The sequence below is a fragment of the Arvicola amphibius genome, chromosome 11 (genome assembly GCF_903992535.2).
Source record: "Arvicola amphibius chromosome 11, mArvAmp1.2, whole genome shotgun sequence".
Lineage (NCBI taxonomy): Eukaryota > Metazoa > Chordata > Mammalia > Rodentia > Cricetidae > Arvicola > Arvicola amphibius.
Genome location: NC_052057.2, coordinates 16,646,484 through 16,662,708, shown reverse-complemented (window position 1 = coordinate 16,662,708; position 16,225 = coordinate 16,646,484). Strand labels below are relative to the sequence as shown.

Below are 16,225 nucleotides of genomic sequence, written 5' to 3'. Positions count from 1 at the left end.
GCCTTTCCTGTAAGCTGTTCTTCACAGTGGTTTGTTAAGCTTCTATTGCAAACAATTTTTTGTTCTTTGTCTTTCACAAGTATAAATCTCACCTGTTAAGTTAAAAACCAGTCCAGCAAGCTGGAGGACTCTGGATAAAACATTCCTCCCCAACCTCTCAGCTCTCCAGGCAGATCCTACACTGTAGTCATAACATATATAATCAATAGCCAGCCATCAAATGCTCAGAGATCTGGAGCATTTCGATGTTTAATCAAAAAGAGTTTTCATAGTAGAAAGACAAGTTGGCTCCTGGCAGCAACCCTATTCCCTCCTAAGTAAGTTCTCTGCCGTTTTTAAATCAATAACTCAGGTAAAAATTTATCCTTTTCAAGAACTCTGGTGCAGTTTGATGGCTGGGAGGCTTTGCCAGTTTGAAAGGGACAACCTCACAAAACAGACTTCAGTGTAACTTCTTACCATGTTGACATAAAAGGTGTTTTGGGATGCAAAGCGCAAGATGTGAGGATAGCAATGTTTTAGGGGCCAAGAAGGTGTTTTAAGGTATACACATGCAAGTCACCTAAGGTGTGTACACGCACGTTATAAAGGTCTGAGAATAAAAATGTTTCAGAGTATAGGAATGTTCTAAGGTGTACAAATGCAAGCTATCAGATCTCTCTCATTGCCCTGCTGTTCACAGTCTTAACATTAATCAATAAACTTCTGATAAGCTATCAATCACGCCCTGGCAGAGTGCTACCACTCCTATACTGCAAGATCAAGATTTTAAATTCTCTTTGGTTGTTTTCTAAAGATACTTTAGCCCTAATTCTGTATCTTCCAGTCTCTACTTAGCAAGTGCTGGGATTGCAGGTGTGTACCACCATGCTCAGCTCAAACTGGCTTTGCTATCAAGGCAGCTGACTCTCTCACCTAACAAGGAGTTGGCTTGTTCAGGGTTCAGTGGTGTCCTAAAGATCCTTCCTTTCTGTACTCTGTGGAGCCAACTTCGTCCTCTGTCATAAGAGTAAGCCTCTCATCTAACAACAGGAGAGGTTAGCTATCTTTATTCCCAAGAATGGCCCTGGCCCAAACTCACTAGCAGCTAGAAAGACGCTGGGAGAAAAAGTGGCTTAGAAAGAAAACATTCCAAGCCAGGCAGCGGTGGTGCACGCCTTTAATCCCAGCACTCGGGAGGCAGAGGCAGGCGGATCTCTGTGAGTTCGAGACCAGCCTGGTCTACAAGAGCTAGTTCCAGGACAGGCTCCAAAGCTACAGAGAAACCCTGTCTTGAAAAACCAAAAAAAAAAAAAAGAAAGAAAGAAAGAAAACATTCCAAAACTTCCTTTATTATAAAGTTGATGAAATTGAAAAACAAATATTAAATCTGACTGTACCAAATAACTAATTTAATAGTCAATACTTGAACTTTCTCTTGAGACATTAGCAGTATGGGGCTGGCAATGAGACTGAGTCATGGTATGTTAGTGAATCCAGAGTGCATGAGGCCCTGCATTCAATCCACAGCACTAGGGGGCAGGGCAGGAGAAGAAAAAGGCAAAACACTAGTTCTACCAGGTAACTGTATAGTGTGCCATTTTTTTCCTGAAAGTATATTACATTGATCATAATTCTTTCAAATTGATTTTGGTGTTAACAGTGTTTTGAATCTTTAAGGACCACTAGACTAGAATTTTGGTCACCTGAAGAAATTTTCATTTTGACTCAACAAAAAGTGGTCATGGAGTCATGCACTCATCAGAGGTCACCTCTAGGCCTCAAGGATGCTTCATCTTTTTCTCCTGAAGTGCAGTCGGCTCATGAGTTCTCTGAGTTTCAGAACTAAAGAGAAGTTGCCCACGTGGTCCTTCCAGCTTCCATAAGCCCTCCAAAACCTGTTATAATAACTGTCTTTGGTCAAGTGGAAATCTGGTCTGCTTGTTTTTAAACAATTGTCGTTTTTCCATATTTCTCTCCAGGAATCTTTGAATTTTCCCAAATAGCTTTCTTTTTCAGACTCTTCCTTCCATATTCCTTCTCCTTTCTTTACGGCTGTCAGTTCAGCCTTAAGTAAGTTTCTGTGGATTTTCCAGTGGGTTTTTGAGTCATAATTTAACCCTTTAACAAGAACAGTTTTGCCCAAGCCTCTTCTCAAAATTTCCTCATTCAGATTCACGTTAAAGTATCCACCCTGAATAAAAAGAAGGAAACCAACGATTTAATAAATCGTTACTATACTCATGTTATCTTATTTACCTTAAAATTCAGCAATTTTATCATTTTAGAGAAAAGCAAAAAAAATGTATAACACAAAGCTCTTCAGGTCAAGTTTGGGGGCACAGGCTTGCAATCCTAGCATCTATGAGGCTGAGGCAGGAGGATTACTTATTTACTCAGGGTCAGACTAGACTCCAAAATGAGACCCTGTCTCAAACAAAAGAGTGGCAACAATAAAACAGGGACCTGGAGATACCCAGCATCCGGACAAAAAGCGAGGTGTAGCAGTCAGGTTCATAACCCCAGGGCTGGGGAGCAGAGACCGGGGAATCAATCCCTGGAGCTCACCGGCCATCCCGCCTAGTTGAGAAAGGGATCTCTGGGTTCAGGAAGAGAAGATATGGTAACTGAGGAAGACACCTGACATGAACCTTTGGCCTCCACGTATGCAGACACACACACGTATGCAGACACACACACACACACACACACACGTCAACACCTGTATAAACATATGACCCTCACACATAAAATAAGTAAGAAAACAGATCAACAAAACAACAAAAGGGTAGAGGAGCCCCAAACGGCTATTGCTAAATTGAAGGATTTTATTTTTTGACATAATACACATGCAAAACTTGCTCAAAGATTCTCATTGATCTTTAATCCAAAGAAACATTGGAACGGTAAACTATAGAATGTGCCACTCAATTTCTTGACTGTATAGAGGAGAAACAGAGCACAAGATTTGTACAATAAGAGCCCACAACAAAACAAAGAGAACTATTAACTAATAAGTAAATAAGTGACAACGAACTCAACAGCATTAAATTGCAAAGTTAAATGTCACAGGTTTTGGGGGGTCTGGCAGGTAGAATTTGTTTTTCTTCTTTTAAACGTGTTTGGGTGTTTTGCCCTTATGTGTACGCCTGTGCATCACCTTCATGCCTAGTGCCTGCCAAGGACAGAAGAGGGCACCGGATCCTCTGGAACTAGAGTTGCAGTTGTAAGCCACTATCATTCTACTTGTAATGAAATCAATAAGCAAACTTCCATAGTAAATCGTAGGGATAAAGCAGATCCTGTTTTACCCTAACAAAAATCAATTAAAATCAAGTATTGATAGCTTCATTTTGAAGTAAATTACAGGGCTGGAGAAATGGCCCAGCAGGTTAAGAATGCTTGTTGTTCATTCAGAGGACTGGAGTTTGGCTCCAAGCACCCATACAGGACGGCTCAGAACTGTCTGTAACTCCAGCTCCAAAAAAATCCAACACCCTCTTCTGGTCACATGTAGACACCCACACAGGTAGATAGGTGCACATAAATAAAAACAAATCTTTAAAAAGCAAAAAAAAAAAACAAGTGCTTGCTGCACAATCATTTGAATTGGAGTTTCATCCCAGCACCCATGAAACAAGTCAGGTGTCTCCAGCATGGAAGGATTCAATGCCCTCTGCTGGCAGGCTCCTCCATGTGCATGTGAGTGTGTACACACACACACACACACTCAAGCCGACATACGCACAAACACACATCACACACACATCCACATTTTCAAAAAGGCAATCATAATTAATATAAAATTAATGTAAAAGTCAAAATTCCAGACTTAAATGAAATATTTTCTAAGAGTCTATAAAATAATCTTAAAAAAAAAAAGACTTTGAAACAAAACATTTTTCTAGGTACAGTAAATTGTAAATTTTGGTCCATGAAAGGTTTATTATATTTGTCGCAGTTTAGAACATTTTATAAGCTCACTTCCTTGAGCCAAGCCAAAACAAGTCTCACACACTAATAGAATTCAAGCAGAGAAGCACTTGAATCATGTTCTGTGCATAGCATCGTTTGTTCTCCTAGAAAACAATGTAAGGACTAGGAATGCAGGTGGGTTTCTGAGCCAGGAAGAACTCTCCCTTTGGTCCAGGCGACTCTCATCCTTTGGAGACCCACCTGTAAATGAGAACAGCAACCCCAGAGGATGGTCTTCTGCATGCTTGAAGTAACATGGCCAAGACATTTACTTTTACAGCCTCTGAGTGCGAGCACACAGGATATTGGAACAGATGGAGCAATATTTATCTTTAGAAAACATCCTTGTTCCTTGTAACTTCCAGTTGTCAAGCCTTACTCCCTAGATGATGTCTAGTAACAATGTGATATAATATACTCATGCATATGTAAATGTACGTAGATAGTCCTTTATTTAGCAATGGCCAAACATTAATAATTTAAAAGTTTTTTCCTTTCTTTATAACTTTCATTTTATATCTTCATTTTGATTACTTTTACAACATTTATTTTTATTTTATGTCTACAAATGTTTCCTCGCAAGTATGTACATGAGGCTCATATGTGCCTGATGCCTTCATAGGCCAGAAGAAGAAATTGGATCCCTGGAACTCCAGTTACAGATCTTTGTAAGTTGCCGTGTGGGTGATGGAAACCAAACGCACGTCCTCTACAAGAGCAGGAAGGGTTCTTTACCACCAAGCCGCCCCTCTAGCCCCATTATTTTTATTTATTTAATTTTCAAAAATATTTGTTTTATTACTTTTATTTGTGTGTATGTGTACATGTGCCTGTGGATCCTGATCCCCTGGAGTTGGAGTTACAGGTGCTTGTCATCAGCTTGATTGGGGTGCTAGGAATCGAACTCATGTCCTTTGCAAGAGCAATGTGAGCTCTTAATCACTCAGCCATCTCTTCAGCCATCTCCAGGCCTTAGTTTTTGACATTTTAAATTATGGGTCTATTTGTGGGTCTATGTGCATTGGTGCAGTGCCCATGGAGGCTAGAAGAGGGCATTGGATCCCCTGGAACTGGAGTTATGGGTGGTTGTGAATGGCCTAAAGCAGGAGCTGGGAATTGAACCCAGGTCCTCTGGAAGAGCAGCGAGAGCTCTTAGGTGCTTGAGCCATCTCTCCAGCCCCTTTAGAACTCCTATTTGACTGATATAAACATCCACAAAATTTTACAATGAAATTTATATAGTGCCAATTATAAATAATTATATATATTATATATATTATAATTTATAGTGCCAATTATAAATAAAGGTGGTGCACACCTTTATTTCCAGCCTTGGAAGGCAGAGGCAGGTGGATCTCTGTGAATTCAAGGATGGCCTGGTCTACAGAGCAAGTCCCAGGACAGCCAGGGGTGTTACATAGAGAAACCCTGTCTTGAAAACAAGACAAAACAAAGCAAACAACAAAAAAAGGAAGAAGAAATTTATATATAAAATACCTTGTTCTTTACACCGCATAACCGTGATTAGCAGTTTGAAAAGTTCATTATATACTCAAAATGCCAACTAAATAAGTATTTACTTACGTTACGAATAACACATGGTCAGGTATTTTTCACACTGCTTACCTTGTTCACTAGAATGTAGCAAACGAGTGCTGAATTCTCCTTTCCAAGAAGCTGGAACCACAGTAGCTGGGAAGGTTTTAGCTCTTTCTGTAACCAGACCTTACCGGTTTCAGTGAGTTCTACTCCAGCCAGCTTAACCAGCAAAACCCCACATGGCTCTTCTAAGAAAGTAATGTAGAAAGCAGTTTAGCTTCAAGGCCAACCTCTAAACCCCTAACACACATTATTTATAAATACTCAAACTCTAAATTTAAGACCACTTAGTTTTATTATTAAATTTTCTTTTTTTAAATATTTATTTATTATGTATACAATATTCTGTCTGTGTGTGTCTGCAGACCAGAAGAGGTCAGCAGACCTCATTACAGATGGTTGTGAGCCATCATGTGGTTGCTGGGAATTGAACTCATAACCTTTGGAAGGGCAGGCAATGCTCTTAACCACTGAGCCATCTCTCCAGCCCTTAAATTTTCTTTTAAAATAATACAAGTATAAACCAGGTGTTTATATTTTATGCCAGATAGGCCTTTAATCCCAGCACTCAGGAAGCAGAGCCAGGTGAATCTCTGTGAGTTTGAGGCCAGCTTGGTCTACATAGGGAGTTCAGGACCAGCCAAGATTGCCTGTCTTAAAACCAAGAAAGAAAGAAAAAGAAATTGTCTTGAGGATATATTGTGGCAAAAAGACACCGTGACCACGGTAACTCTTATAAAGAAAATATTTAATTGGGGCCGGCTCAGAGTTTCAGAGGTTTATTCCATTATTGTCATATCGGGAAGCATGGAGGCATGCAGGCAGACAGTGCTGGAGAGGTAGCTGAGAGTTCTATATTTGGATTGGTAGGCAGCAGGAAGTGAACTGAGACACACTGAGCCCTCAAAGCCCACTTCCTAGTGACACACTTCCTCTTACTAAGCCACACCTACCTCAAAAAGGTCACACCTCCTAATATATCACTCCCTTCACCTAGGGAGGCCATTTTTACAAATAAACTTTAACCTGGTTTTGCCTTCTGAGTGCTGAGATTAAAGACATGTGCTACCAGGCCCAGCCAGCTTGTAATTTGATTTTTGATTTTACAGGTCACATTGAAGAGATAGATGACTTAAGTCTTAAAAAACACTTCAAACTTCCGAACAATGTTGGGACTATTAAAAACTGTTAGTTACATCACGAAGTAGTCACAAGCCTATGAGGGCCAGTGGTGGAATGCTGTGGTTTGAATGTGAAATGTCAGGGGGCTGGAGACACGGCTCGGAGGTTAAGAGCACTGGCTGCTCTTCCAGAGGATCTGGGTTCAATTCCCAGCACCCACATGGCAGTCCACTTCTGTCTTCCACCAAGACTGTAAGCTGTAAGCATTAGAAGGACCATATTTGTTTGATTCCGCATGGTACCGTTATCTTAGGTCCTAGGCCACTACAGGCTGTCATCATTTGTGGGATGAGCAACCAACCAAAAGGCCTAAGTGAAAGACTGGGCAGTCGGCTAAAACCAGAGAGAGAAGGAAGACCAGAGCTCTAAAGCCAAACTAAACAATTTCTTGTAAGTAAGGCCATGATTCAGACTTTCATAGATTATGAAAATGATCAGAAATTAGCATATTTCTGTTCCTTTATAAAGAGCATCTAGGGGGGCTGAAGAGATGGCTCAGTGGTTAAGAGCACTGCTTGCTCTTCCAAAGGTCCTGAGTTCAATTCCCAGCAACCACATGGTGGCTCACAACCATCTGTAATAAGATCTGGTGCCCTCTTCTGGTTTGCAGGCATACATGCAGACAGAATACTGAGAACACTGTATACATAATTAATAAATAAATCTTTAAAAATACAAAAATAAAGAGCATCTAGTTATTAAATACCATAATAATGATTACAACAATTAGTTTTACAATTCTTGCATCTTACTTACTTTTCCACGAAGATATAAAAGGTAAAGTAATAGGAATATGTTCAATTTCTAGACCACACTCGGTTATCCGGTGTAATCGGCCACGGAGCTTCACTTTCTTCCTTATAAACTCAACTGGAATATCTGAAGAGGCTGTAAATTTTGATGTCTGTTGATTTACAAAGAAAAACATAATTCTCACTTAAAATGAAAATAACATGTGAAGATATCTAAGCATTTACCAAGAAGACATAGCCATTGAAAAGTTTAACGCATCAATATTTAATAAGCTTTAGCATTAACACTTTAATACTTAATCAAAAGTGTTTCTAATGTCTGAAGAGATGGCTCAGTAGTTAAGGACACTTGATGCTCTCGCTGTGGGTGTAAGTTCAGTTTCCAGCACCCAGTTCCAGGGAGCTGACACCCTCACCCTCTTCTTGCATTTGGTACACATAAACTCAATACATGCACACACACGCATATATGAAAACTGTAAATAGCTTAAAATGTTTACGGAGAGTTAAGGCTTGCTACTCATCCATGTCTATTTCAAGACTGCATATATGAGGTGTGAAATGGGAGTCCTGAGCAAAGCTGTGTTGAATTAAATTAGACTCCTGGCTGGTAAGACTTTTTTATTTTTATCATTTGGGAGACAAAGCAAATCTTTAAAAAGAAAAGGAGAGGGTAAGCCAACACTGGAAATTTCCTTTTACCCATCACCTACTCGGTACCCAGGGTTAGTAACTGTATCATTCAATAAGCATCATGCAGCATCGTGGCTAGCTCAGAACCTTGCATTGCGCTGTCCATCTTTCTTTTGAGAGGAAAGAATATTTGAGGGCTGGAGAGATGGCTCAGAGGTTAAGAGCACTGACTGCTCTTCCTGAGGTCCTGAGTTCAATTCCCAGCAACCACATGGTGGCTCACAACCATCTCTAATGAGATCTGGTGCCCTCTTCTGGCCTGCAGGCATACACGGAGGCTGAACACTGTGTACATAATAAATAAATTAAAAAAATAAAAAAAAGAACTATAGTGAAAGAAATCTATTTTAAAAAAGAATATTTGATGCTATGGCGTATTTTCTCTGCAAGGGAGAAGAGCTTTATCTATATGCTGGGATAATTAAAATTTCTAGTGTGTGTGTGTGTGTGTGTGTGCGCGCGCGCTACATTGTGTATGTGGATGTTAGAGGAAAACTTTGTGGAGCTATGTTCTCTCTTTCCACCTTCACACAGGTTCTGGGGATCAAACTCAGGTCTCCAAGGCTTGTGTGAGCGTGTCTAACCACCGAGCCACCTCAAAGCCCCAGAACTTACTTTTAACTTGGATTCAGAAGGACCACTCTGGATTTCTTGTTTGTGTGGACATACGTAAAGAACTTACGTAAGTTTGCTTTCAGATTTATCAGTGTGAAAGCCATAAATGGTAACCGGCATTACTGAGGTTCTGTCCCCCTATGCTACCTAAGAAACCATTCCAGGTTAAGCTGGCAAGTTGTAACCTTTCAAATTAAATAAATGATTCTATCACTTGACCATTTAAGTTCGATAACTAAAAATCAGAATTTTATTTCTATCTAAAAATAATAGTTTATTTGCAAAATACATGAGAAATAGTTTTGCCTAAAAGACAAGATGTCATCAGTACCAACAATCCCCTACCCAGACAAGGAAATAAGACAAATCCTAGTTTGTTTGGGTTTTGTTTTCCAGGCTGACTTGGAACACAACAGCAGTCCAGGCTGGCTATGAGCTTGTAGTAATCCTGCCTCAGCTTCCCTAGCGGCCAGAAAGGCAGGTATGAGTCACCATACCCAACTAAATTCCATTTTGTTGACAGAAAACCGAGATCTGTGTACTGGAAGGTTATGGTGTGTGGAGCAGCTGAAACAGCTCATGGGGTCCTAATCATGTGATTAGAGGCAACAACAATTTAGGACCGGCTGCATAAATGCATAAATAAAAATGTATATGTTATTAAGCTGCTTGCTTTTTCTTTACTCATTCCGTATATGTAGGCATGATCATTTTAGCATTTAGGTTAATGGTTCAGCAGACATCAGGAAAATACTCTGAACTAATTAGAATGCTATCCAATTGTTATTGTCTCTTATAAGCAATCCATAATACATTCAAAAAGTCAACCAAAAACACAAGACAATCCACAGAATCTGAAATGCAAGTTTAGTGACTATATTATTTTAACAAACTAAATCCTTTATGGAACTATTTTTCTAAATCTAAAAATATGATTATGCAAATAGTCTGTAGAATTAAGTAACTATAAAATTTCACATAATTTTGTGACTGTAAAATATAGTCACTGCTCTAAACATTAACCAAGATCTTAAAAATATGCTTATTATTCTAAAATAGAACTTAAAGTCTCGCAGTATGGATACAAGCTGCCTGGAATGGCAATAAATCCACTGTCTGTTGCCCCTGCCAGTTTTGACTCACCAGACGGACACTCCTCATTAGTAACACGATCCCAGCTATGGCCATTCCCGTGCTGATGTTCTACAGAAAGAGATTTCATGATTGACTCCTGTCAGTTATTATTTGCAACAGCGAACACACTAACTTAGAAAAGGGGAAGGAGACGGCTCTCATGATCATGACCAGTTCAAATAATGCAGCTGCCTCAGGTGGTAGCTCAGAACGCTCTGCTGTGTCCCCACGTGCAGTGTCCTGTCTTCTTACCCCTTTAGTGTTCCTCCCCAGTTCTTCCTTGGCGATGGGGCACGCACAGGGATGTGAGTGTTGAGTGCTTTGACCTGGTCTATGAAGTCCTTGAATGCACCCCTGACCTAACATTTCTGTCTTTTACATCCATGGTAAATTATGCATTTGGTAGAAAACCATGGCAAGCATGCTGGGTAAACATGTATGTAAATGATTGAATATTAACATTAGCATAGTTAATAATGATATGTGTATTTCTTTGGCACTTGTTTCTACTAAATGACAGGTAGACTAAGGATGAAGCCACAAAAGGAATGTCAGCAGGCACAACCTTGGACCTCAGGCTGCCTAGCTGCAACGCATTTGCAAAGCTCAACTTCCTCAGCTTCTCAGCGGAACTTTTGAAAAATTCTTTCTTCCAGTCCATTCCCCTCCTGGCTTCTAGCTGCCTTCTTCCCTAATGCTCTGTCAGCCTTTGCTTCTGTCTCCTTGACTCCCATCAACACATCGGCAGCTTCCCTCTTTGCCCACATCACCACCAGGACCTTATTAGCGGTCCTGTCTCTAGTGTTAGTCTGGTTATAAAAGTTTTACTTCTTTGATTGAATTTCGGTGACTTCTCATTTCACTTAAAAACAAAACAAGACTGGGGATATAGTGCAGTGGTAAGCACTAGAATGCTTAAGTTAGTTCGAATCCCAGCCCTGCGGGGGAAAAGGCTCCCAGAAGGCCTATGAGGCTTCCCTGCTCTCTGGGTCTCCAGGCTGCCGAACGGAACCCGGAGTTACCTGGACCCCCGTGGCGTCCCCGGCCCCGCGTCAGCCCGGCCGTAACGAAGCAGGCCTGGCCCGGACGGCAAAGGAGGCGATGTCGCCTCCCCGGCCATGCCGGTCCCTGCCGGTCCTCCTCGAGGCCGGCCGCGAGCACCCGCTCAGGCTAGCCCACCCCGCCGGGTCGCGGCACCTGGACAAGGCGCAGGTGGCTGTCCGCCCACTGCGACACACGCGTCACCACGTTGGCTTCCCGTTGGTCCGGGTCGGGCGCCTGCGACCCGGGGCTCGCCGGCGGCCGCGCCATGTTCCCGCGTCCAGCGAGCCGCGCTGGTTCCTCCCGCGGGCGGCAGGGGGAGCTGCGCCGCGCGTCCCACGGTCCCCTCCCCTCCTGGGCGTCTGCACCCGCTGTGTACATGAAGTGTGTGCTGTGGGGGTACCACGCCAGCCAGGACAACGGAACACTGACTCAAAACAACAAAAATGGGATAAAGTATTAAGAATTAGGAAATCTGGGTAAACATACACGATTCGTTTATTCTTGCTGTTTTGTCTGTAAGCTTTTATTTTTATTTTTTGCTTTTCAAGACAGGGTTTCTCTATGTAGTCCTGGCTGTGCTGGAACTAGCTCTGCCGACCAAGCTGGACTCGAACTCAGAGATCCATCGGCCATATCTAATGGTGCTGAAGAGCAAACCCAGGATCTTCTACATGTGGGGCAGACTCTCTACCACAGAGCTCCGCTCCTTTTTGAAACACCCCTTCTATGTAGTTGAAACTGGCCACTGCGGACACTAATCTTCCTCCCTCCGCTTCTTCTATGCAGAGGCTACTGATGTGTTTCACTGTGCCTGGCTTTCTAAACATTTTTAATGCCGAAAATAATAAAGGAAAGAGAGATGGAGATATACCTATCCATATTGTGTTAATAAATTTAACTTTGGCCCAAAGAAAGATCTGATCTTTCCCGTTGCACCTGGTAATTTCTGACATCCCACTTATGGTGGAGGCTTTGAGTCTCTGGGCATCAGCTTGACTTTCAGAGGGACTAGATCTGCTAGCGTGAAGGGAGAGCTCTGCACAGATGTGGGGGCACTTTCCGATCTGCGCGTGTGCAGTGAGAACTCTGCACACAGATGTGGGGGCGCTTTTCTGGTTGCACTGCTCCTTGCTTTTTCACACGTGATCGCTGAGAGGCTTTCAGTGTTGTTCCTGACTTTATGGGTGGAGATTTTGTTTTTAAGGAAATCACCACACCTGAGAGTGCCCTGGACACTCCCAAACGGGACAGTTATGTTAGAAGTACTGGAAATCTTGGTAAGGTTATTCAATTAGACATGGGTTCAGTATATTATCACCTCTATTTAAATGTTTAAAAAATGTTACAGTACAATTTTCTTAATGTAGGAAGCTACTATTCCTATATTGTTGCAAACGGACAACAGGAAAATAGTTCTAGCGATAAGAAGTATCTAATTATGCTTTCTTATCACAGGACCAAGTTCATTATGGTTAAATTCCTGGTTAAATTCCTCTGGAGTGCTAAGGACTGCTCGGAAAGTTAGGAAACAAAGCTGGTGAATCTTATCTCAAAAAAGACAGTACTGGCCACTCCCGTCAGCTTTACTTTCCGGTGGAATCGCTGTGGCCTATCCTGACCTCAGGCTGTGCCTTTTTAGTTAAATCTTGCTACCCTTCCTCTCCTTCCTGTGTCAGGGATGTGTCCCAGGACGCCTAGCTAGGCAAGGTTCTACCACACATCCCCGTTTTCTTTTAATTTACCTAAATAAAAACCTCAAAATTTGACCTTTAAAAATACCTGTAAAAATTTTATATTGTCGTCTCTGTGTCTGTGTGCCCTTGAGCAGACACAGTGGAGGTTAGGAATTCCTTTGGAGCTAGAGTTACAGGTAGCCATCTGACATAGGTATTGGGAACTGATTTCAGGTTCTCTACAAGTGCAGTATGCGTTCTTAACTACTTCAGCTCCCAGTTTTAACCTCTTCTCCCCATTAACATTTTATTAAATTTTCCTCATGTTTTCCAAGTTTAAAAGATGATGTCTCTCCTAGTTATAAAGTTCACTCTTGTGGCTGGAGAGGTAGCTCAGTCGGTAGAGCGCTTGCTTACCCAAAGTGCTAGATTCACCCTCCAGCACACACCAATCAGGTATGTGCTTATAATCTTGGCACATGAGAGGTGGGTGTTTACTTTTAAGGGTCTATCTCAAGTGCAGGATAAGGTCATGAACCAAAGGATATAAACTAGTATACTCAATCGGTATACTGCCCTAAGAATGAGAGACACAATTTGAAGCTTGTCCTTGTTTGGGAGCTAATGTAGATGATGCAAAGGGGCTGTGATGTGGAGCAGCTGAGTGGGATGGGAGAGCAGCACCAGCAGCTCAGCTGTTTCGTGGTGGGGGTGGTAGCTGGACTACCTGCACTATCAATCCTTATTTACCGCTGGGTGTGATGATGCATGCCTTCAGTCCCAGCATTTGGGAGGAAGAGGCAGGTGGAACTATGTGCATTTGAGGCTGGCTTGGTGTACAAAGTAAGTTTCAGAATAGTCAGGGTTACAGAGAGAAATCCCGTCTTGAAAAACTAGGGGGGTAAAAAAAAGGAAAATCACTTACCTTTGTCCTGTGCCTCTGCTTTTTGTATAAAACAGGAATTACCAAACACCTACCTTTTAAAACCATGGGTCCTCTTGATTAATTTATATGAGGGTTTTTGAATAGTATGGTGAATCACATGTCTGGAACCTATGATGATGACCACAGTGGGCAGGTGCAGTGCTCCAGGGAAGAGCCTTTCTTTGTTTTCTTCTATTTGACTTTTTGTAGTGCTGGGCCAAGGCAGTAACTGGAAGCTGTTAATTTTTATAGAGTTGTTTATCTTTATGTGTATGCTGTTTTGTCTGAGCATATGGATGTGCACCGAGTGCACACAGGAGCCGGGAGAGCACCAGACGCTCTGGGACTGGAGTTATGGAGGGCTGTGAACCACCGTGTGGGTGATGGGACTGAACTCGGGTTTCTCTGGAACAGCAGTCTGAGCCATCACTTCAGCTCCCGCCGCTCATTTTAAAGGAGAAATGCCCATAGGACATCTTTAGTTTAAATTGAGCACGCAGCACTTCTACAGCCTGGGCTGCAGGTGGTAGGCAGACTATGATGGACAGGATTTGTTGGAATGTGGCTTAGATAATGGAGAAGAACAAATTCATCACTCAGGAGATACCATTTATCCTAGAGAAAGTTTTATTTTCTGATTACACTTTACAAGAAATCTATATACATGTAATGAAGACTATAGATGGATGAAGAAGAGCTGAGAAAAAGGAAGCTGCCAGAGGGCTGTTGTTCAACTCTAGATTGAGGAGCAACTAGCAAAATTACTTTGATACCGACCCTGAAGAATTAACATTTAATTCTTGTTTTCATAAAAGACAAAATAATGAAGTTGATCAATTAATTTTTACAATAATAAATATTAAAATATATTATCTTCTTGGAGTTGGAGATTTGGCTCAATGGTTAGCAGCACTTGCTGCTCTTATAGAGGACCTGGGTTCAAGCCCCCAAACCAACATGGTAGCTCGTAAGTCTCTAATTCCAGTTCAAGAAGATCCAATAGCCTTCCTGGGTACCAAGCATGCCTATTGTGCCCATACATATATGGAGGCAAAACACTTTTATATACATAAAATAATAAAATAATCTTAAAAATATGAAAACGTTAGAAAAACATTTGTTTGGGAACAAGTCCCTGGTCCCACCCATAGTGTCATTATTTTTGCTTCCTAGGACAACACTCCTTTCAATCATCTTCACAATTTCTGGACTCCATTTTTTCTTTTCCTTTCCCAATGCTACCTGTGATCCCACTTTTTCCTCCAGATTGTTGGTGCACTGATCCATGAGGGAGGAGGCAGCAGAAGCAGGGAACAGGATTCAGACGGTTGTGAGTACAACTCAGACAGTCCTCTAGGAGATGACTTCAGTAAGTCCTACCAACTTTACTCCAGGGAATATATAGGGACAAACCCTACTTTGCACTAAGTGGCACACCACACCCCTACCATGAGGCTTTGATTGTGGCAGCTGGGTCCTATAGCAAAGCTCCTAATACAAGCTTAAGTCACCATATGTGCAGCAGGGGTAAGGCTTCTAGCAGGGAACTGTGCCGAGGGTCATACTAAAGATAAATCAGGCATCAAGGCTTAAAGACAGCTTTCAGACAAAGTCAGTCTTCCTGGGCCAGGGATATTCTCCAGAAATCAGGTAGAGAACAGAAAGTCTTGCTGGGGGTTGGGGATGGTCCCCATGCTGCCAAGCTTTGGGGAAAGCTGCCAGGCCATGATAGACGGTAACCTCTGACCAGCGGCCTTCCAACAACCACCATTCTAGTTTATCTCTTGTCTGCCATTCCCTTTCAGAGTTTGTAGCGGCACACGCCTATAATCGCAGTACCTGAGAGATCAAAGCAGCAGGGCTAAGGCAAATCTGAGGTCATCCTGGGCTACACAAGAAGACCCTACTTCAAAATCCAAAGGCTAGGCTTGTAGTTTAGGGTAGGGAAATTCCCTGGCCTTTGCTCATCAAAAGTTATTAATTTAGGCTGGGCAGTGTTGGCACACACCTTTAGAGAATCTGTGAGTTCAAGGTCAGCCTGGCCTACAAATCAAGTTCCAGGATAGCCAGGGCTACACAAAGAAACCCTGGCTCAAAAAACAAAAACAAAAGTGATCGTATTCAGTTCATATTTAAAATTTTGTACAGATACTGTGGACTAATCCAACAGTAATACTATTTCTTTGGTACCCACACAGTTGCAAAATGAGTTCCCCCCAAAAGCATGTGTTTTAAAAAACAGAAATACCTGGGGGCTGGAGAAATGGCTCAGAGATGATTGCTCTTCGAGTTCAATTCCCAGCAACCACATGGTAGCTCACAACCATCTATAATAATATCTGGTGCCATCTTTGGGTATGTTGGCATATATGTAGGCAGAACGTTGCATACATAATAAATAAATAAATTTTAAAAAAGAAAGAAAAAATAAAAAGAAGCAAATACTATTCCTGATTTGGCATGAAATAATTATTAATATTTTTATGAATAAAGTGCTTACCTAAGATTAAGAAATGCTCTCCCACAGAGCGGTCTATCAAAGGCACAAAATCTCTCTTTTAAAATGGTTGCTTTAAGATTTATGTTGTTAACTCACTGAACTTTTATTTAATCGTAAGTTTACATTTTTTTCTCACAGTAATTAAAAAAACTAC

General features: G+C 41.7%; 1 protein-coding gene across 1 annotated transcript; it reads right to left on the bottom strand.

The window, feature by feature from the left end:
- Nucleotides 1-1,311: 1,311 nt before the first annotated feature.
- C11H3orf33 (chromosome 11 C3orf33 homolog) lies at nucleotides 1,312-16,085 on the bottom strand. Its single transcript, XM_038347288.2, has 5 exons — nucleotides 11,127-16,085; nucleotides 9,939-9,998; nucleotides 7,492-7,639; nucleotides 5,581-5,741; nucleotides 1,312-2,173 (listed from the first exon to the last, which is right to left on the bottom strand). The coding sequence occupies exons 1-5, from the start codon at nucleotides 11,349-11,351 to the stop codon at nucleotides 1,772-1,774; spliced, it is 996 nt and encodes a 331-aa protein (XP_038203216.1). The 5' UTR covers nucleotides 11,352-16,085; the 3' UTR covers nucleotides 1,312-1,771.
- Between the last annotated feature and the right edge of the window lie 140 nt (nucleotides 16,086-16,225).

Coding starts and splice junctions, on each gene's coding strand:
- C11H3orf33 (XM_038347288.2), bottom strand. CDS start 11,351: ATGTACACAGCGGGTGCAGACGCCCAGGAGGGGAGGGGACCGTGGGAC. Junction 7,640..9,938: donor TAATGAGGAGTGTCCGTCTG/GTGAGTCAAAAC, acceptor GTAAATCAACAG/ACATCAAAATTTACAGCCTC. Junction 5,742..7,491: donor TTTTATATCTTCGTGGAAAA/GTAAGTAAGATG, acceptor TTACTTTCTTAG/AAGAGCCATGTGGGGTTTTG.